This window comes from Pelobates fuscus, chromosome 5 (assembly GCF_036172605.1).
Source record: "Pelobates fuscus isolate aPelFus1 chromosome 5, aPelFus1.pri, whole genome shotgun sequence".
Lineage (NCBI taxonomy): Eukaryota > Metazoa > Chordata > Amphibia > Anura > Pelobatidae > Pelobates > Pelobates fuscus.
In genome coordinates this window covers 154,246,496-154,269,164 of record NC_086321.1, presented here as the reverse complement: position 1 = coordinate 154,269,164, position 22,669 = coordinate 154,246,496, and the positions used below count along the sequence as shown (strand labels likewise).

General features: G+C 46.2%; 1 protein-coding gene across 1 annotated transcript in view; it reads left to right on the top strand.

Moving 5' to 3' along the window:
- The window catches only part of LOC134611038 (serotransferrin-like), a 119,691-nt gene extending 105,793 nt beyond the window's left edge, over window positions 1-13,898 (top strand). The window contains exons 15-17 of the mRNA XM_063454545.1: window positions 2,053-2,237; window positions 11,466-11,655; window positions 12,806-13,898. Coding sequence (XP_063310615.1) covers window positions 2,053-2,237; window positions 11,466-11,655; window positions 12,806-12,855 — 425 coding nt within the window. The 3' untranslated portion in view covers window positions 12,856-13,898. The remainder of the gene's footprint in view (window positions 1-2,052; window positions 2,238-11,465; window positions 11,656-12,805) is intronic.
- Window positions 13,899-22,669: the final 8,771 nt, after the last annotated feature.

Sequence of the window (22,669 nt, the reverse complement as noted above, 5' to 3'; positions counted from 1 at the left end):
ACGTTAGTGTTATGGTCTTCTCTCCTCTGTCCACCAATAGGGATCCCTCTATTCCCCATTGGTATTTCACGGAGTGGTCTCTTAGACGTTTAGCCATCGGGGCCAGCTTCCTCTTCTCCACCAGAACCGAGAATGGGATGTCTGCATATATGGCTACTGCATGGCCCTTGTATTGTATGGACCCCATCTTTCGTGAGCGGTTCAGGATCGCCGTCCTCGCCGCGACGTCCCTTGTCACCGCAATAATATCTCTGGGGGCGCCGTTTGGTGCTGCGGCTGATTTCCGCACTCTGAACGCGGATTTAATTATGGGATGCTCAGGGGTGTCTGTAATGGACATGTTGGTAAGTAACTATTTTAGGTACTTGCGCAGTGTCTCTATTGATACATGTTCTGGTATGCCCCTAAAGCGTATATTTTTCTTTCTATGCCTTGACTCCAGAGTGGTCACCTACTTTGTAGGTGCTGAACTTGGGCGACCAGCCCTTCCACTTTGTCATCTGTGGCTTGTATACTTTTAGTCCTGTGGGCCTCCCTCCCCTCCAGCTCCTTTACCTTTTTATGGACCTCTCCAATTTCGGCCTGTGCTATTTGGTGGTCCTCCTGCCAGACCCTCTGGAGGTCAATTAGGAGCCTCTTGATGTCTCCTTTCGTCGAGGATGCCTCATCCTCGCTCAATGCCGAGGTGGGAGTCGTTGTCCCGGAGCGGGGGGAGGTGAGAGGATCTCCCTCTTCTATTGAGGCCTCTGATAGTTCCGGATCACCTCGTGGCTCCGGCGCCATTTTGGGCTGCTGTTGCGGTCGCGGTCTCACAAAGGAGAGCCTAATGTCCGGCTGATAGGGAGCCTCTGGTTGGCGAATTTTCTTATTTTTTCGCCCCATTGTCTCGCTGAGTGGTGATGGTGATGTTCTGGTGCAGAATTTCTTATGGTAAGCGGTTTCATTCTTCGGGTTTCCCCTGGGTCCGGATGGAGCTCGGGGAATAGACGTCTGTTTCGAGTCTCTGTTGGTCACCTATTTGTCCTCTTTTTTACACTATTATTATATACGTCTCAATAAAACATATAGTGACACTAAACTCAAGCAACTACTTAACAAGACATTTGCCAAATGTTGGCATCCTTCAAATAGTTCTGATGTAAAGGATGTGACGAACTGTTGCCCTTCTGTGGAACTCCCTTCCCTACTCCATAAGAATTTCACCCAGTCTCCACTCATTCAAAAAATAATTGAAAACTCACTTCTTCAAGAAAGCATATCAATTAAACTGTTAGCAGGTTTTTATCCTCCACCCTCCCTGACTCCTTTCCTGCAACTGTCAAATATTACCTACTAAGCCCTCAGCGTATATTTTTCTAACCACTTACTTCATACCCCTACTTATACTCTTTGTATCACTATATCCCACTCCCTCTAGAATGTAAGCTCATTGAGCAGGGCCCTCCACCTCTCTGTTCCTGTACGTCGAGTTGTCTGGTTACAATTAAATGTCTGTTAGTCCACCCTTTGTACAGCACTATGGAATCTGATGGCGCTATATAAATAATAAAATAATAATAATATTAATAGTTTATTGCTGCACTCCTTCATACCTTTTTTGTTATATGTATTATTTCTTAGACACTCTGACCACTGGAGGAAGCTGCAAGTGTTTAATTTTCTTTATAGAGGAATATTGGTATATCGTAGATGCAATGTCTTGTAAAAATGTGTTGCAACATTGTGGCTTGAGAGTCTTTAGAGGAAGGGATGAGAACCCATTGCCAAGACAGAGTTTTCATTGACCTTGCAATGATAATATAATTTATACTGGTGCCATAGAGATGCTGGGGGCTGGGACCTGTCTTAACTAACAGTAAAGAATGAGCGTGTCTGTATTCCTCACATTTTTAGATATTGCTTATATTTTATTTCCTCTTATTTTATACCCAATCAGATAGAAATTCTATTATGAACGGAAACAGGTTATGCTGCAATTTATGTATATTTTATGAAAATAACAAATGGTTAGTTGAAGAAATACAACTCATGATCCATTTAATGTGTTTGCAGATCTAGAAAGGACTGGCTGGATGAATGGACTCAGTGCCTCAGACTTTGAGCTGCTCTGTCCAAATGGTGAACGAGCTGCTCTGACTGACTGGAGGAGATGTAACCTGGGATCAGTCCCTCCCAATGTGGTGATGACACGTCCTGTAATAACAGCCAAAATCCATGACTTTGTCATGAAATCACAGGTGACAAAAAAGAAACAGAAAAGTTTATTGTAACAGACAATAGATTTCCCATTAGTAGACACCAGACCACTAGGGGCCACCTGATTTCAGAACTTTAAACCCAAAAGGCACATTATAATTGGCTAGTAGGGAGAGGCAAAAACCAGGAGCCTTGGCTAGTGTCCTCTGTACTCCAGTCAGCCTGTATAGCAGAGCTACAGGAACAGTTATATATTTGTGGTCGGTTAATATCGTATAGTGAAATACCTTGTGACTGGAATTAAGTCGGTGTGGTGTGCCGGAACCGACATAGAGGGTAGGCCTGAAAAAGAGGGCCTCCCTGAATGAATTGCATAAGAGGGAGAGGTGGGTGGGGTGAACAGCGTGCGTACGGCAGGTAGGAAGGGGGGGGAGTAGCGTTTATATGGAACGCTTAACTCCTCCCACAAATACAGGCCTTACGGCCTTAAACTTGTGGTCGGTTAATAGCGTATAGTGAAATACCTTGTGACTGGAATTAAGTCGGTGTGGTGTGCCGGAACCGACGTAGAGGGTAGGCCTGAAAAAGAGGGCAAAAGGAAATGCCAGAAAACACACTTATAGCACTATAATTATCATATAAAATCCGTTGTCTTACTACTTATGCGTTGGGAATGTTTCTGTATAATGTAGCTGATTCCTAGTGACTAATTGTTTGTACCGGCGTACTGCTACTGGATGTCGTGCTTATAGAAAGGATGTGAAAAATAGGAGCCAGTGGTCCAAACTACTCTAATGACAGGAGTGCGAATGTTGAATCGTATTTAGAAGTAGTTAGGAAATGATTAGTAGGTCAAGCATCTTGATTGTCTGGTTTGAATGTTGGTGTGACGCGGTGTAGTGTTTGTACCTTCTTAAATTCCTTGAGGAGACATGATTTACCAGTCTGATTAGTTGTGATCGTGGAGTTGTAGGATTCCAGAACCCTTGTATGGTTGCAGGCACATAGATTTAAGACCAGGTTGTATGGCGCGAATGCTGTTTAGGGAGTCTGATACTGCCCAGTATTCCCATCTGTGTACGTACGTTACTGTAGAGCAATAAACCAATTATTTATCTTTTGATACCTTATGTTAAGATGGGGTATGGTTTGAAAGGCTTGTCAGAAACGTGTATGTCAGTTCGGTATAGTGCGATCGTGTGCGTATGAAGGTTTGAATAAAAGGTGGCAAAAAATGTAGAAAAGACTACAGGGTGATCAGTATGCCGGTGGATGTCATGCCCCACTGATTCTTGGAAGACTGTCACAACTCTGCTATATGTATCTCAGAGCAAACGAATAATGTTCTAGATGACAACTTGTGTCGAGCCCCAATAGCCGAGTGACCGGAAGGGGATGCTGAAATGCGGATTATGCTTGAGAGTTGTGAGTTGGGTGAGGTACGAGACTGAGTGACTCTTGGTTAGTCGACCCTAATAGATACGAAAATGCTGCAATCCCTTGTCCGATGTTGCCTTCGTAGGACATCCTAAAAAAGAACATGACAACAACAATGAACTCAAATAACAACAATACGGTTTAAGCAATATAGAACTGGCTGGCTAACTAGTGCCGAAGAGAAAAGCTCACTACCCCGTGACAAGTGAGGCCCTGCTAGTAGCCAAGAGGCTGGTGAGAGGCTCTACCTATGATTTGGGCGTGGGGCTCGAGCCACTAGCGTGGTGGCGGGGTGGTGGCCTCTCGGTGACAGTAAAGATTCAAAAACGTGTGACCGTGTCAGGTGAGGCCCTAACTATAAACCCGATAGGTGGGTGAATGCGAGGCTCTAACTATGATTTGGGCCGAGAGGGGGGAAAATCTCTGTGTTGAGATTGGGGAGTTGGCCTCGCGGGACCAGCAACGTTGTACAGCTGAGGCCAGCTCCTAACCCTAGATAGCCAGTTCTCTGACCCTAGACGGGGGCTTAATAAGGGGGTAACGTAACGTGCTTGGTAACCCAAGTTGTAGTTAATGATAGGTACCCGGATATTCCCAGACAGAGACAGAGGAAAAGAATGGAGAGAAAGGAGGAAGAAAGAAGAAGGAACTGAAGTCGAGGGAAGGAAAATAATGTGCAGTATAGTGAAGTACTATGGAGATATAGCTGATAGTGCAGTATCGATAGACCCTGAGGATGCTGAAGATTCTCGTGATGGTTACTATATAAACCTGAAAGGAGATGAATGAAGGTGTTGTGCCAAGAAAACGTCGTAGCAGCTGACGGAGAGAGGAGGGTGAAATTAGCAAGGTAGTGAGTAACAAAACGATTGTTACGGGTAGCGAGTACGAATGAAGAGTTGTCGAGTGGAGCCGTGGCCTGACGAGGCAAGGCAGGAATCAAGCCCCCGTACCCCAATACCCAATCGTGTAACAACGTGGCCTAGTAGAGGCAGTTGTTTGGAAACAAAACCAAACCAAACCTGATAGAAACAGGTGATAATCGTTTAACAAAGGCCAATTGTGTAACAATTGTAGGAAATGTGAACGAAAACACATTTATACCAGATAGAAACAGGCGACAATAGCGAACCAGTAATTGTCTACTGCTAGCAGATGACAAAATGAAACAAAAATAGTAATTGTGTTTGTCGGTTCGATACCCCATCGTGTAACAACGTGGCCTTGTCGAGGCAGTTGTTTGAAATGTGGACGAAACTTAATTGTACCTGACAGAAAAAGGCGATAATAGCGAACTAGTGATTGTCTAATGGTAACAAATGACAGTATGCAACATTAATAGAAATTAGCGGGGAATGTCAAATGGTGGTAACGCCTGAACCTGAGGTAATTCGATACATGTATAACAGGAGTTGCATAAGCGTCAGTGTAATCTGGGAGATAAAATAATCCAACATATACAGTGTTTAGTTAGATTAACTTGACCCAATAAAACAGTACATGCATAGCGTCAGGCATTGAGTGGTATTACATGGGATGCACCAATAGTAGAAACACCATTAACAACCTGAAAACAGGACGGCAGAGAAGCTACATATTATACAGAACAAAACAGCAATTACCATCAAACCACTAGGTGGAGATACCAGCCGAATAAACTAGGACTTTGCACTGATACATGAAAAACATAATGGAAAGTATGCCCAAAATCTCTAATTTAGAAATATGAAAGGTAAAGTCAAGACTTGCATGACCAACGTAAAAAACAGAGTTGCTTAGTGTTCATTTACAGAGATGAGTTATTAAATGCTGCTCTTAAATTGACGTATATTGTATAAACGGATTGCAAGCCTTTTGATTCATACCCCCAACAGTTACTGATTCGGTATTTAATTTCCCTAGTCACTTTTAACCAGGGGCAAATAGCACCACATCTCAGAGATCAAGATCCTACTGAAACTAGTGATTGACCTGGGGGTCAGAGTATTCCAGGGGCATCCAGGCTGCCAGAGTCCTAAGAGTGCAAGAGAAAGGCTAGTATTGTAACACGTTATATCTGAGAATTCCACAGATTCCTGTTACACAAAGAGCCATAAATGTGCCATCTGCGTGTCTGGCTCTGCAAAATAAATGTTCTTCATTAAAAGTGACATCCTAACAGCAAACATTGTCAGTCTTGAGTCAAGGAACAGCTGTGGTTGGTGCAAGTCAATTAAAACAGTGACATGCAAAATCTCATTAAATAGAATGGGACACGGTCTACTATTTTGTGAATAGGCTTCCTGAGGGTTAATAATACCTCAGCCACTACATGGGTTAAAAATGCTTCTGAGCTTATGCAACCAAATGGTATTTCTATGTTAGGAGTGTCTGCACATTTGCACTAGTTGCTATTGATCCAGGATGCTGCCACAATTAGGCATAACAGAAATAAACTGTAACTATAGTACATACTATATGCTGCTAGAATAGCATTGCCCAGCAATCATATCCCCGACATGTGTGTTCCGGTCCCCCCTGAGACCACAGCGATGTGGAGGGGACCGGAATGAGACGACTCACGGTTAGCAGGCAAGCCGGACCGCCGATAGTACGGCTGGAGATCAGTCGAACAGCAAATAGCCCGAGCGCGGCTATTTGCCGATTACCTTGGCGTTCTCATGTTTGTTGCCCGAAAGGGGGAGCGGGGGAACGGAGAGGAAGCCGGACCGGAAGAGGCGAGGACCGGAAGAGCCTGAGCGAGGACCAGAAGTTTGGCTGTAACTGAGTGAACAGCGTGCGTACGGCAGGTAGGAAGGGGGGGGAACGCTTAACTCCTCCCACAAATACAGGCCTTACGGCCTTAAACTTGTTAAATTCTTTGTTAAATGTTTGATTCTTAGCTCCTCCACTGTCTGTGTGTGAGGCTGGACAGGAAGTAAAAGGGATCACTTCCCATCTACTCACTAACAGCCTTTCGCACAGGAAATGCCTTGCAGCAGGAGTGTCAGGATCGGGACAGGGATCCAACACGCAGAGTACAAACAGGTACAGGATACGTATACCGGACCTTAGAATGGCCGGACTAACGTACGGAGAGTATAGAGAATGGTCAGAGACAAGCCGAGGTCGAGGGAACGAGAGGACAGGTAAGCGAGGAACAAGCCGGGTCAAGGATAACAGAGGTAAACAGAGTAAGTCAAACAAGCCGGGTCGGAACCAAAGGGATAACAGAAAATACCAGAGCACTGTGTGACTAGACAGGCTAGAACCACGACAGGGCAATGAGCAAATGGGAGAAGCAAGTTTAAATACCCTGGCTCGGAGGGAGAGACACGCCTCCGACGAGATCTGATTAGTCTCTAAAGGATTGAGTGACAGGTCGTTCCGGGCTGGCGTCATGACGTCGGTTTCCGGACGTCCTGCTACAAAAGGAAGTGACTCCCTCGCGGCCGGCGTTTACGTGACCGGGAGGACCGCGAGGAACAGAGGAAACAGCCCGTCCGGATGGATAGACGTCTAAGTCTCTGCCTCTCTCGGAGGTAGAGACCTCAGGTACCCTGACAAGGAGCAGGGGAAGCAAATTGATGCACACTATATAACTGCTCCTGCAAATTTTTTTTTTTTTTTTGTTATACATAGTTATACAAGCTGACTTGCTGAGCCACAACGGCTATAGCAAGCGTAACAATAGGCATAGTGCATAGTGCATTTGCATGTTGCATATGATTTGACAGAACAATTTACATATACATTTTGTATAGAATGTGTTGAGTAAGAGTTAAGTCTCAGGAGTGAGAGCAGAGAAACTTTGTACTAAAAGTAACCGTCTGAGAACTGGTGTGACAGTAGCTTAAATTGTTAACATTAAAATACTAGTAAAATGGGTTACACATGCCAGCTCAGTAAGATATAAGATGGCCATAACATATGGCTTGCAATTAGCTGGGTTGCTATAACATCTATAGAATGTATAGACACCCATGGGTGGCCCTGTAGTGGGTGATTAGACAGCATCACTCTAGATACAGAATCATACATCATAGCTATAAGCAAGAGATGAACACAAAGCAACAGTAAACAACAGGAGAGTTTGAGCTAAGGCATGTTTATGGTAGGTAAAGTATCCGCAAGGGACTTGGTTCAGCCGATACCCTCCTGGGGCTTAACATAGTCCTGTTGCTGTCCTGCCATCTGTAAGGATCTCTGACTCCTACCGACCATCCAGGAGGTGCAGCAGGTAAAGGCAGGGAGTTCGATAGTGCGCGCTGGGAGCCGTCCCTCCGGGCAAACGTGAAGTGACGTCCTCGAGGACTGAGACCTGTAAAATGGTTTTGTGCTGCTTTCGCCGGCCCTATATGCCTCCGTCTTCTGCTATGGATTTGGGTCCGCCCGAGCCTGGTACCAAGGCCCTGCGCCGGCTCCTGTGCAGTAAGCTTCAGAGTGGTAATCCACTACGCTTTTGCTTGGTGGGCTGCTGCAGACGGTGGGCTAGTTTCTGCCAAAAATCAGCAAAGATTGTGTTGAGTGAGGATGGAGAGCCGGTATAGGTAGTTGTACACTCTGCATCCACCATTTTCGATGAAAGCACAGGGATGCGAAGTGGCATAGTAGTGCCATGGGGTCATAAGGTCGCTGCTGTAGTAGGGGCCACTGGGTGTGGACCGGGATCACCCCACCAGTCCAGAGTAGGGGGAACAGGGCCAATACCGTATAGCCTCAGGCGTCCGGTTTGGTACAGGTAGCCAGGTGAGCAGAACAGCGGCCGTCCACCCCACTCACTGTCAAAGTAGGATTCATCCGTCCAATGGACTAAAACAAGATTTGCAAGCCTCTCCTTGGAGCCTCTCCTCTTTATGCAGATGGCTACAGCTTTTATGAGCTTAAATGTCAAAAGATTGCAGGAGCTGCTCTCTCATGCTACCATACAGCATGGCGGTCAGGCCCAGCCTCTGCTTCTGCAGTTTCAACATTATAAATCTGACGGGTCTACAGAAGAAGTGAGCATTTTACTTAAAAAAAAAAGTCTTCAAATGCCAGTACTCAAAGCCTAAACTTGAAAATAAACGTTTTACTTTAACCCCTTAAGGACGCATGACGTGTGTGACATGTCATGATTCCCTTTTATTCCAAAAGTTTGGTCCTTAAGGGGTTAAAGTAACACTACAGAGTCAGGAACACAAGCATGTTTTCCTTATCCTATCCCCTCCCCCCCTTTAAATAGTGTAAAATCTTACGTTCTTTCCAACGCCGAGAGGGTCTGCTGGCACTGGTTCCGCCCCTGATTTTCCTCCATAACCGAGAACATCAAAACCGACGATCTCAGCCAATCCGAAGCTTTCCTATAATGTCCTATTGTGCCCTATTTACTATGTCCACCCTCTTTTTATGCTAAGATATTTGAAATAATAACAATGCAATCCAATGTCAGGTAAGGGTTTCCTCCACGACCATTTCTAAAAACATAAGTGGCCATGGAGGTTGGACTAACCCTTCAAGAATTTTCTAACAAATATTCTACATAAGGGGCCAAAAATTTATGAATCGAATTACACTCATAGGCAATCCTGTTTGTTGCTTTTTAATTAGTCATCGTAAAACAAAATAGCAGATTTAGTTTTTCATGCTACTGCTTTTATGTTTAGATTTCTTTTTATAATTCTTTATTTTTATTGTGCTTAGAGTAACAAACACGCTTATATTGCCACAACAGCAGATATAAGCCGATGGAATAAAACAAGGTTATCAATAACATGGCAATCATTAACAGCACAGTTTTTTTTTATATATAACAAGAGAAGTCAGGCTAAATAGAACTGTCTATAACCTTAGATTCATCCAGGCTGGTAATTGCGTGAATAGAATAGACATGTCTAGTAATAGCAGGAACATTTAAGGGCTAAGCATAGGCTACGCCTGCGGGAATAGCGATGCCCCTAGGGCTTATGAATTGTATGAGCGTTGCTACGGTGGGTATGACAGTTGCCCTGTGTCATGTGTGTGGCAGTAGAGATTATCTGGGGGGTTAAGTGGCTTCAAAGTAGAAAGCTTGATGTAGGTTGGCTGCATGCAATAGACAGTGTGAATGTGTCAGCTAGACGACATGTTTTGTGTGACATGTGATTAAGTATAAATGATGAACTGCCACTGGGTGTTTAGATGAGGCAGGGACAATATGGGTGCAGGAAATGATTGAAAAACAGTCCCAGTAATAGAAAACAAAACAATAATAGATGGTATGCAGCAGGTACATAACGGCCAGACTAACATTTCTTGTGGTGCTGCTTCCTATTTCTCTATATGTACTTATAGGTATTGCTGTGATAGGTTATTGAAATAGCTTAACAATAGCGATTAAGGTATGTGCACTGTGCATGCCTATAGCGAGGAAATAATAAGAGCTCAGTGCACAATAGGGTTTGCAAACAACGGGGCAGGCACTGGTTGAGTGTACACCTTCTGTTAGGAAGATGGTGTAGCGTCCATTTTATGTGCCGTGCAGTTGAGGTTGTGTAGTTTAGCCGATCCCCGTCTGCCTCAGTGCCGGTGTCTGGTGTGGTAGCCAGTGGGGGTTCGGGTGCATAGCGGGCCAGGTTCGCAGAGTGCAGGCTTGTGCCAGTTGCTTGAGCGGGAGAAGCGCTAGGGGTGCGTAGTTCTTTGTCTGGGTGCGGCAGTCGGCTCGATATCCACGGAGAGGGCTTCTAATGTGGTCTCCCCACTCGTCCCTGCTCCCAGCGCTCTCACGATCACCTGAGCTGTCAACTGCCGCCCGAGCTCGGGGTTTACCAGTATGTTGCCGTCTCCTGTCTGTAGTAGTGGCGGGGTAGTTCCGCTTGAGTGGTTTGTGGTACGGCGTTTGTCGGGGCCTGTGGTTTGGAGGCTTTTGCCAGATTGTTCTCCGTCTTCTTCCCGCTCTCCAGGCCGCACCATTGACCTGCTCAGGTGCTGCGGACCGCTGTGTAGGTACCTGTGGGGTTGTGGGAGGCAGGGCCATCTTATCGGTGCCCCCGCGGGCCTTTATTTTTGCCCAGAAGGCAGTGAATATGCGTTCGAGCCTCTCCTCCAGAGAGGGCAGAGGGGATGCAGGCTGTGAGTCACACGTGGCGTCCGCCATGATTCTCCCCTCCGGCTCAGTAGTGAAGCTTCGTTCCCACTGAGGCTCTGTTGCTGGGTTACAGGCTTTAGTTGCCGGGATATCCCTCACCGGCAGGGGGGGGGGGGTGGAAAGAGTGTGTCGGGGGACCTTCAGACTGGTGGGCTCCAGTAAGCGGAAGGATCGGCCGTCTCCCCCGTGCCGTCTGGTTGAGCCTCCCATAGGCCTCAGGTCTAACCCCGGGATGGATCTGCCAGTTTAGGTTGCTGAAACATTCACTTTGTGTTGCCATTGTGTATCTCCGTTTCTGGGTCTTGTGAGCAAGTAATATTTGAAGCTTTCGCCGTGATTATGGCTTATTTTGAGTTTTTTAGCACGGAGCTCTCACGAAGTGCTACCGCTCGGCATGGCAGCCAGGCTCCGCCCCCATTATGTTTAGATTTCAAGCATCTATTCTTCTCTAATAGCTATGCAACCACCGCATTTTTCTTTCTTTTACAAAGAGCGTCTTTCATTATGCATTTCAAGCACAATAAAATGTCTTGCCACCAAAGCTGAAATTGAAAAGTTTTCTGTGATTTTAGCAACTATTTTCACCTAACATTTTAAATAAACTTGTATACATTTCTGCAATGTTTTCACACAGACTGCACTTAAAAACAAGCATACATTGGCTAGCCTCCATCTGATTTACTATGCCCAAATACTTTAAAAGCCACATAGAGAATATACTAATCTGTTGTGTGTGTTTTTAATCTAGAATAGCTTGGGGCCAGGCAAAAACTCAAAATTCCAGCTTTTCAAGTCAATGGATGTCTATGGAGAGGGCGATCTGCTATTTAAAGATTTCACTTCATGTCTCCTTCCTGTTGGCCAACGCAGTTTACAAGACATACTAGGAGAAAACTTCATGGATCTTGCAGACTCTGTGTTTTCCTGCACACAAGCGGGTATTTGATCTTTTACTTACTGTATGTTTTAAAATGTATTGCTTATCTTAATGCCTAGGTATAACATCTATATATTCTAAATCTGACAAGTCTTCTACATTCTTAAAATGAGATATAAATGTTTTTCTTTATAATGAGTTATGCATTCACTCTTAGGCAGCTGTAGGAGATACACTGCTACTTTGTTCCGATGCATATATTTATTTATAAGATAACTAACTAAGCACATTGTTCATGGGTTTTTAAAGAGATCTACAGAGGCAGGTTTATAACAATCTGTGCACGTTCAGAGTAGACTTATATCATCACACTTGTTTTGTAAGCTACCTATGCAAACAAAGCATGTAACAAACACAAACATCTTAATTCCTTTTATAAATGCTACTGAGTTTCAGTGAAGGGTACAATGTATTCCTCGTTTAAAGGGACTTTACAGAGGCACTATGGCCATTTAATCTCATTGAATTATTTATAGTGCCTGAAGTCTCCTGACAGCGACCCTCTATCCACTGTTAAATCATCTGAGGCGTTTAACACTAAATGAGGGTATCTGACCGTACACATCCCGGCCCTCATTGGAGATATAGCTAAGGCAGAAATTGGACACTTCCTTAATCATACAAATTCATACCAGCAATGGATACTAAGATAGGCGGACATTCTCAGTCAATCACCACCTTCCACTACGCCTCACGCTAATGTTTACACTTTGCCTTACTTACTCTATGCCTGAGCAACATAGAAGGGGTGGGCTGCTAGCGACTCTCGTTTAGTAACACTGAACAGAATGACAGTGCCAGGGGACTTCATATAATAAAACCACTTCAATTAGATGAGGTAGTTACAGTGTCCCTTTAAGTGTATGATGGCCAACAGTTTACTAACGTAATCTGTTTCGGAGTGAATGGCACAATACAGAAAATTAAATTGTATATTTAAAAGCACTGTGCATAGGGTAAATCTCATTTTTACTATTAGGGAAATGTTGCAAGAAATATTTAGGTATCTCATTTCAATAGATTTGTTAGATTAACACATTTTTATATAGACTCAACTGTGTGTTTATTCAATAAATCAGAGTAACTGAACGATTCATTTGAGTTAGTCTGATGTTCATAAGTAAATCAGATCAATGTTTTGTTTTTTCCAGGTATTTTAGACTTTTGCAACACAGACATTTGTGCGGACACCAAGAACTGAACTGAACCAGAGATTCACAGAGACAGACTGTTTCAAACAAGCATTCATACTATCAATGACGTGCAATCCAGTGTTGTAATACATCATTCTACATCAGATTATTTTGCATGGAGTGATCTTTCAAAAAGGTAAAGGTTTCTTGGTTGGATAGTTATATTTCCATTATTTGTGGAAGGATCTGAAACATATTATCCAACTCTGTGTTGGTTCAAGTGCTGTATAGTATCCTGTTATTTTTGTTAGTTTTGTTAGAGACCAGCTTAAAAAATATATATATATAATCCTTTCACATAAAAGAACACTATATTTAAAAATATTCTGACCAATTAAGTAATTTATAAAACACATGGATGACCAGGTTGCTTTCAGGCAGGTACTGATTGAATCTATATTATATAATTAAATCACAACTAAATATAGTAAAAGATATTTCACAATCCTCCTCCCAGAAAGACGGTGAGACTCTAAAAGTGCACTTGACAAATAAAATGCTATATCCGAATTCTGAAAGTGCCAAATACATAAAGAGTGCAATATTAAGTGTTCTGACATGCAGGAACTGTAATACCTTGCATCCAAAAGGTTAGTGTAAAAACTGTAAGTATATGGATGCAAAAATATATTTACCTGCTCATGCCTCCTGTATGGCTGCCACAATGAACGGGGCACATTTCATGCCCACAAATGGTACTGGTTGCATCCCACATCTGGTGTGTAAATGCACTCTACATATAGTAGTACGCCACTTTAACATTTTTTGCTTTGCAGAACAGATATAGCATAACCAGAGATATATGTGTTCTAGATCTGCCCTATGCATTCATTCTGCAAATATTCAGTCTCACAGATGTGCCTTAGTCCGTTTATTGGGGTATCACATTCTGGAAGTTGCAACAATCCTCGTAGGTTCCAGGGGTGAACAGTGATGGACTATTGGTATGATGGGTATATGTGTATATAGGCCTTGTTTTTCCACAGCATTTGTTTCACTTGGGGTTAGGATACTTATATAACACAGTGGTGTTTTTATTGAAATATGAGCTCGATTTATTGATGTCTCCATAACAGAGTGACATTGGGACACAAATGTAATAAACCATGTATTTATTCTGCATAACTTTTTGAGTGGCGCGTTTTATTTATTAATTTCTGTCACTATCACTTGTTTATTAATTTTCCATCTTTTTAAAATCACCATGATGTACAACTGTGAAGCCATGTAGTAATTCCTCTAACAGTCACAACTAATGGCCTTCAAGACTGAACAATTACTAGCCTGAACAATTACTAGTCCCTTCCTCTAACATGTCATATTGAAGAAGTGTGGTATCCTGCATTAACCATGGCATATTGGTGGTGTCAGAAGATGCATGACTGAGGAACACAAGCAGAATGCATCAAACTCAACAAAAATAATTGGTTTTCACATAATCATCGGGCAATAGAGACAAATGTGCCATCTAACCTCCTACAGATGTATAAGATATAGCTGATTATTATTGAAATCCTCAACCAGTTCTAACCTTTGCTACAGAGATGACAAGCCTCACAAAATATGATGAGGTTTCTACTTGGGAAACACACAAAGCAGCACTAAGAATACTCACAAGTGCTTCTAAATTAGGCAATGCCTATCAATTGTTTGTAATAGGGCTAAAATGAACCTGAAATGACAGGTTCACTTTAATTTTATGACAAGACACGGAGGCTCATATTGCATATGCCTTTCTTTACTGTCCACCAATAGCAGCAAAGGATATAAACAGAATGAAAAAACAATGAACATACAGTGACATAGGCCCCTCCCTGCACAGGTCCCAGTATAATAGGCAGCACTTCCCTTCCATTTCCCTCTTTCTTTGCTGCTCCAAAGATAAGTAACAGCTCACATTTTTTCTCTCATTGATTACTTGTTTATTATGTCAGTTATGGTTGTTATTCTGCTATTTATAGTCATTTCTTATTCTGTTATTTTTCCTTATTGATTGAATCTGTATTATTATTACTTTGATTATATTAGGATTCTTTTTTCCTCAGTTTATCTGTCTCTGTTTATTACATGTCTGTATATACATGTTGTTGTCTCCCAGGGTTCCAGACCTTCTGTGTGAAATGTCTATCTTGCACTCAGTTTAACTTTTTCTGTGTTTGCTCCGACCTCTTATTTATTTTTCTCGCCATCTGTCCTCTCCCTGTCCTCTGGTGCCATTTTGCGCTACTTTTCTCCGTTCCGTTTGGCTGTTTGTGCACGTATCATGCCGTTCGGCTAAATTCACGAATCCAGACCATTCGTTAGTTTCACCGGCATATAGACAATTCGCCTATTTGCCGCGTTTGACTAATTGATTCGTGCAGTTTACTTTTCGCCTGTTTTCCTTCACGCGAATTTGCCTCTTTGACCGCACGTTCGGTTGTTTTTCTCTATTGACGAATTCACTGGTTTTGCCGAGAATCTCGCGATGCCCCTTTGCCTTTGGGAGAGACCCCTGTCATATATGACACGGCAGATAGGCCCACCCAACCTGAAGGGGACCAATTATTGGCGCTACAGCGCTCAATGACAGATGCCATTATGGGGGCCATTGGGTCCATGTCCTCTACCCATTCCCATTCCATCTCCCAAGCCCTCCTGCCACGTCCTTTGGACGCGCATATGTCAGGTTCCACAATGCCTCTTCCGCGTCCCTCTATGGACCTGTCTGAGGGTGCACCTAAGAAGGCGACCCATAAATCCAAACACCCCTCTGCCTCTAGAACTATTATGACTGGCATACCTACAGTCGCCCCAGAAAGCGTGTCCCACCCACGCAAGAGAGCCTTTCCGCGCCAGGCAGAACGGGTGCAGCTCTGGAAATGTGCTAGAGCACAACCTGAGAGTGACTCCGACTCAGAAATCGGGTCAGGTGAGGAGGCTATGGTTGAGTCGGGTAACAACTCGGATGTTGACTCTGCTGAGATGGGCCTTGACCTCCTTCCCTCTGCTCAGGCAGAGACGTCCGGAGGTGACACGGGGGTGCTTCACCCCGCTACCGCGGGGTCCACCCTCTTGGATCAGTTGGGCGAACCTCTCTTCGACCAGGATGAGCTTCACCATCCGAGGTCGGTGGAGTGGCTCCCAGCGGACCATGTAGCCAAGTACCTAGAAAATTGGGTACGGCGCCCGCTCAGTAAAGCGGCACCGAACAAATTGAGGGCGGAGTGCCCAAGGCCTACGGTGCCTAATAAAGTCTGTGCTACCCCTGAAGTCGATCCAAAGATGACCCAGTTCCTAACTAAATTGGGCTGGAACACACGTAAGGGCCTAGACTCTGCCCTGAAGGCATGCCAGGATAAACATTTAGACATATATGGACCACTGGCAAAACTTTTCGAACTGGTGGAAGATGCCAGAGCTGGAAACCATATGGTTGAACCAGAAGACCTCCGTGGTTAGGTCCAAAGGGCTATTTGTATCGCTGGGAGCATAAACACCTCCCCCTCTATTGAACGGCGTAAAGCCATTTTATTTAAAATTGAGCCTAAACTGGCCAACCTTGCCCTAACAGAGGCTGGGAAGGACGTCCAAGGATTGTTATTTGGCGATTCCATCATTAAGGACCTAGGGTGCTTTGTGGGGGCATTTACGGCCTTTGACAAGGCCCAAACCTCCATGAGGCGGGTCTTTCAGGGACGGGTCTCCACCAGGGCCGGCAGATCCAGGAGCCGTCTGTCCGGCCGGTCCTACTTTCAGTCCCGTGGCTCGGGACGAGGCTCTTATCAACACCGCTCCAACTTCCAGGAGACAAATACCCGCTCCTCATTCTTCCCATCACGCGGACGCTCGTGGAGATCCAGAGGTTTCCGTGGTAACACCGGCTCCAGAAGACCCTATGGTGAGTTTACTCATACCTCATGTTTCTTGGCATGTTTATGTAGGGGGCAGACTCCAAAAATTTTTCCCAGCCTGGGCACAGATCACCTCCGACCCCTGGGTTCTAAACACTATTCGAGGGTTCCACATAGACCTCGTAGGGAACCCTGTAACTATCCCGTCTCCTCGACCGATCTGCTTCTCCCTCCGGGATCGCAGGTCAATCGACAAAGAGCTATCCTCGCTCCTCACCAAGAGGGCGATAGAAGGGGCACCCTCGGACTCCACGGGAATCGTAAGCAATATCTTCCTGGTGGAAAAGAAGGGCGGCCAAATGCGCCCGGTCATAAACCTACGCCCACTCAATGCTATGGTCAAATACTGCCATTTCAAGATGGAGGGTATCCATCTGTTGAGAGATCTATTCCTTCAGGGAGACTGGTTGGTAAAGCTGGATCTCAAGGATGCATATCTCACTGTGCCTATAGCCGAAGCATCCCGAGATCTCCTGCGTTTCCACTAGCGGACAGGGACTTGGCGTTTCACATGCCTGCACTTTATCATCAGCACCTTGGTGCTTCACAAAACTGCTGCGCTCAGCTATGGCCTGGCTACGCAGTCAAGGCATTCCTCTAATCATATACCTAGATGACATCCTGCTCATGGTCCAGGATCGCGACATACTCCTGACACATCTGCAGCTGGCAATGAACCTGCTCTCCCGCCTTGGTTTCATATCAACCAGGAAAAGTCGTGCCTGACCCCCACCACTCGTATGGAATTCTTGGGATTCCTAGTGGATACGGAGGCGGACACTTTGAGCCTTCCGGGGTCCAAGACTCGTTCAATACGCAAGGAGCTCCGCAGGGCTCTCACACGACCTCAACTAACCTTGAGGCAACTGGCGCGCATCATCGGCCTCCTAGCAGCCTGTATTCAGGCAGTGTTCCGGGGTCCGCTCCATTACCGGGCGATGCAACGCTTGAAAATAGCTCACCTGAGGTCCGGCGCATCCTACGCGGACCTGGTATCGCTGGACAAGGAGACAAAAGACTAATTGCGATGGTGGATCCTCAACCTATCTGCTTGGGACGGCAGGGCAATCTTCGGCTCCATGCCGGAGTTCACCATCGACTCAGATGCGAGCCTCCATGGCTGGGGGGCTCATTGCGAGGGTGTGGCGACAGGGGGTCGCTGGTCGGAATCCGAATCCCGACTCCACATCAACGCATTGGAGCTCTTGGCAGGCTCCTTCGCGATCCGCAGCTTTGCGAGGGACCAAGCCCGTACATGCATCCGCCTCCGCATGGACAATGTATCAGCGGTCAGGTATGTCAACCACTTGGGCGGTACTCAATCTGCGGTCCTGGCCAGATTGGCGAAAGACTTTTGGGATTTTTGCTTAGCCAGGGACCTGGTGGTTCAAGCGGAATACCTGCCAGGACTACACAACGTCCAGGCGGATTGGGGCTCACGATATCTATCGGATGCCAGTGACTGGAGATTGGACACGGACATGTTCTCCAGTATATCGTCTCTTTGGGGACCTTTTGCTATAGACCTATTCGCCTCCCGGCTCAACACCCAGCTCCCACGATTCTTCAGCTGGAGGCCGGATCCGGCGGCGGAGGCAGTGGACGCCTTCCTGCAGGCTTGGAGCGGGGACCTCCTCTATGCCTTTCCCCCGTTCTCCATGATCCCTCGCACCCTCCTACACTCTTGCAGATATCCGGCCGAACTGGTCCTGGTGACCCCGTTCTGGAAAACACAATCATGGTTCCCTCAACTTCTCGGGATGACGGTAGATTATCCCAGGCTGTTGCCACCCTCCCAGGAACTTCTACGGGACCCGATAGGGTGTTGCCACCCTCTCCGGTTGGAGGGCTCCCTCCCGCTGCTGGCGTGGCGGATTTCCAGGGACCCTGGGAGGTCCAGGGAGTTTCGGACACTAATAGATGCCTACTGGCAGCGGCATGGGCTCCCGGCACTAGACGGGCATATAGGTCAGCTTGGCGAGCTTGGGCTGGTTGGTGCCTGGCTCGGGACATGGATCCCGTTTCAGCTCCTGTAACTGCAGTCCTTCAGTTCCTGACTTCCCTCTTTGAATCAGGTAAGGCATACAGGACCATCAACCTCTATGGCTCAGCCATCTCCTCTACACACCAAGGTTTCGATGGCTGCCCGGCGGGCCAGCACCACTTGTTGTGCCGACTCTCGGCTGCCCAGACCGCGCTACACCGCGACCTGGGATGTATCGGTGGTGTTATCCTTCCTCGCTTCTTGGCCCACTAACTCCGCGCTCTCCCTCAGACAACCATCAGCCAAACTGGTCTGTTTGTTTTGTCTCGTCTCCTGTAAGAGGGTCTCGGATGTCCGAGCACTGGACTTTAACGCCAGATCATACACCCAAGAAGGAGTGACCTTCAATATCTGCAGACGCACCAAAACATCTATTAGGTCAGTATATTATCCGAGTTTCCCCACTGCACCGGCGCTGTGCCTGGTGGCTTGCCTACGTGCTTATGAGAAGTGCACCAAACTACACCGTTTCGCATCCTTCCCCCATCTATTTCTATCTACCCGTCCGCCGTTTCAACCCGTAACTAGCACCACTTTGTCTCGCTGGGTTAAATGGCTACTCTCTCAAGCCGGTATTGACGCGCGCCTGGAGGATCTCATGAAGATGGCCGACTGGTCGAGGGAATTGGTTTTTCGGGAATTCTACTTCAGACCGGTTCCTCATACGTTCGCGGCGGTAGTCGATCAGCTTTAAACTTGCAATATGAGCCTCCGTGTCTTGTCATAAAATTGCATGATTTTGCTATTACATGACGAAAAGTCATGATTTTATTAAAGACACGGAGGCGAGTATTGTCCCACCCATTTATACTACTCAGGTTATGACTTGTTTGTTTCCCCCCCCAGTTTATTTATATATAGATGACACATATCGCTTGATTGGTACGGTAAGTAGGATCTGTGTTGGAGGGGTTTTGACTTTGTAACTATGTCAATTTGGTCTCTCTGGTTACTTCTCTGCAGATATTGGTGGGGCCTTGCTCCGTCTGGCCTGGATGCCAGTCTCAAGTACCGATTTAACCCTTGGGTTCCTGTTCTTTATGTTTTCACAGCCTAATCATTCCGGTGGAATGCCTGGCTTCAGCATGTGACGATCTCTCCCTGCGAATACTGTTTGGTCGGCAGTCATCAAGTAGTGCTTCCATGTTGATTGATGTTATACCATCCTCTTGGATTGAAGTTTTACGTTTTCGTCCAGTATCTCTGGACTGTATTGCCGTTCCTGTTTTGGACTCTGTGTATAGTGTCGAATCTTCAGAAAGAGGGAAATGGAAGGGAAGTGCTGCCTATTATACTGGGACCTGTGCAGGGAGGGGCCTATGTCACTGTATGTTCATTGTTTTTTCATTCTGTTTATTGCTGCTATTGGTGGACAGTAAAGAAAGGGATATGCAATATGAGCCTCCGTGTCTTTAATAAAATCAAGACTTTTCGGCATGTAATAGCAAAATCATGCAATTGCCAATATCTATTTTAAAGGAAAACAGGAAATTGGGGGCACACCCAGAACATGCATTTCTCAGCAATAGTACTATTGTAGAGAGCATACAATAAACCGATTAAAGGGACACTTAGGGACCCAGACCACTTCAGCTAATTGCAGTGGTCTGGGTGCTGTCTCCCTACTGCACTTAATGCTGCAATGTAACAGCGCACACATAAAAATACAGTTTTAAATTGTATAAGGCACATTAAAATCACCTATCTCACCAAATATGGGGATTCAGTTCCCCCATATGGCCCCATTGTGTTAAGCCCACCAGTACTTCATGGTAACCCAATACCGATGGGTCCTACAATAATTCCTACTTATTCACAGTGCTCTTACAACAGATTGTTTAAAAACACTTTGGTTCATTCGGCACTAGCTCTATTTGTTTTGTCTCACACGTTCGAATTAGTGTAGGACCCACCGATATTGGAGTACTGTAAAGTAGAGGTTAGCTTAACACAATATGACCAAATGATGGAACTGACACCCCATTTTGGTTTGCTGAGATAGGTGGTTTTAAAGGGTCACTGTAGGCACCCAGAGCACTTTAGCTCATTCAAGTGGTCTGGATACAGTGTCCCTATTGCACTCAGTGCGGCAATGTAAAAATGGCAGTTCTATAGAAAATGCAATGTTTACATTGTAGCACTAAGACAGCCTCTAATGGCTGTCTACTAGACAGCCACTAGAGGGGCTTCCGGAATGTTACCAGTAGTGATGTCCCGAACGGTTCGCTGGCGAATATTTCCTGGCCACGGGCGAACATATGCGATGTTTGGTCCGCCCCCTATTCGTCATCATTGAGTAAACTTTGACCCTGTACCTCACAGTCAGCAGACACATTTCTGCCAATCAGCAGCAGACCCTCCCTCCCAGACCCTCCCACCTCCTAGACAGCATACAATTTAGAATAATTCTGAAGCTGCATTAGGGTATGAGTATATAGCAGTACATTGTTGTGAAAGATGGCTGTCATGTTTAGGGTGTAGCTTGCACATCAGAGGCGGCTCTCTAATTAGGCGGTTTAGGCGGCCACCTAAGGCCTCGCGCTGGCTGGGGCCTCGCGGCCGCCTTAACCGCCTGTGGGCAGACTGTGTCAGGTCACTGACCGAGGACCTGACACCAGGAGGAGGCCCGGCGGCTTGCCCGGTATGCCGCCGGGTGCGAGGCCCCTCCTGGATGCCCAGCCAGCCACCGCAGACACCGGTCTGCAGCTCCGCAGTGAGCAGAGCTGCAGACCATGTGTGTCGCGAAAACCGGCCAATCAGAGCGGTGCTGTGGGTTACCACGGCAACGCTCTGGTCTCGCGAGATTACATGGTCTGCAGCTCTGCGGAGCTGCAGACCGGGAGCAGTGGCCACCGGACCACCAGGGAGCCCACTGGACCACCACGGACTAAAGGTAGGCTCTCTCACCCCCCCCCCCACACTCAGCCTCCCTACCACCCTCAGCCTCATAACCCTCCCTACCACCCTCAGCCAGCCTCCCCACCCTCCCCACCACCCTCAGCCTCACCACCCTCCCCACCACCCTCAGCCTCACCACCCTCAGCCTACCTACCACCTTCAGCCTCCACTCTCACATCAACCCCCCTCACTCTCACATCATCAACCCCCCCTCACTCTTACATCACCCCCCCTCCTTCTCACATCACCCCCGCTGACTCTCACCATCACCCCCCTTTCCCTCTCACCATCACCCCCCTCACACCATCACCCGCAATACACACAAAACACTTCAGTCTCAGACAAAAACGCAAACATGCTCACAGAGACATACATTCTCACACACAAGGATACTCTCTGTCAGACACGCTCTCAGGCACATCAACAGTTTACCTGTGTATCAATGTGTATATGTGACACTTTTTTGTTAGTGGGTCTTCATGTTTGAGTTTCGCCTAAGGCCTCATAAAGTCTAGAGCCGCCTCTGTTGCATGTTATCAACTGTGTATTTATATCAGCAGCTCCACCACTAGTTATAAATCAAGTGTGAGTCGCCGCATGAGATGAGACTAGTAAATAACATAATACATGAACGGTTAAGGTAAAGGCATGTAAGGACAATAAACTCTTTAGGAGGTGAAATAATGACATGTTTAAACGCTTGCTACTTTACGATTAGTTAATGTGCAGAGAGCAGTTCATGTGATCAAAGGCATGGTGTGGAGAATCGGCTATAGTGGGACATGCTTGGCAGGCTGCTGTTTACTGCTTGTGCTCATCCGATCCCTTCTGGGCGCCAGGTGCAGACCCTGGGAGTCCCTGATACCTGGAACAACAAAGGCAAGTCTCTGGCTGAGTGCCGGATTCGCGGCTTGAGGTGGTGGAAGCTTGTTTTGTTGGGTGGTCGGATCTGTCCCGGTGGTGCTTCACGTCCGGTGCGGGATTGTG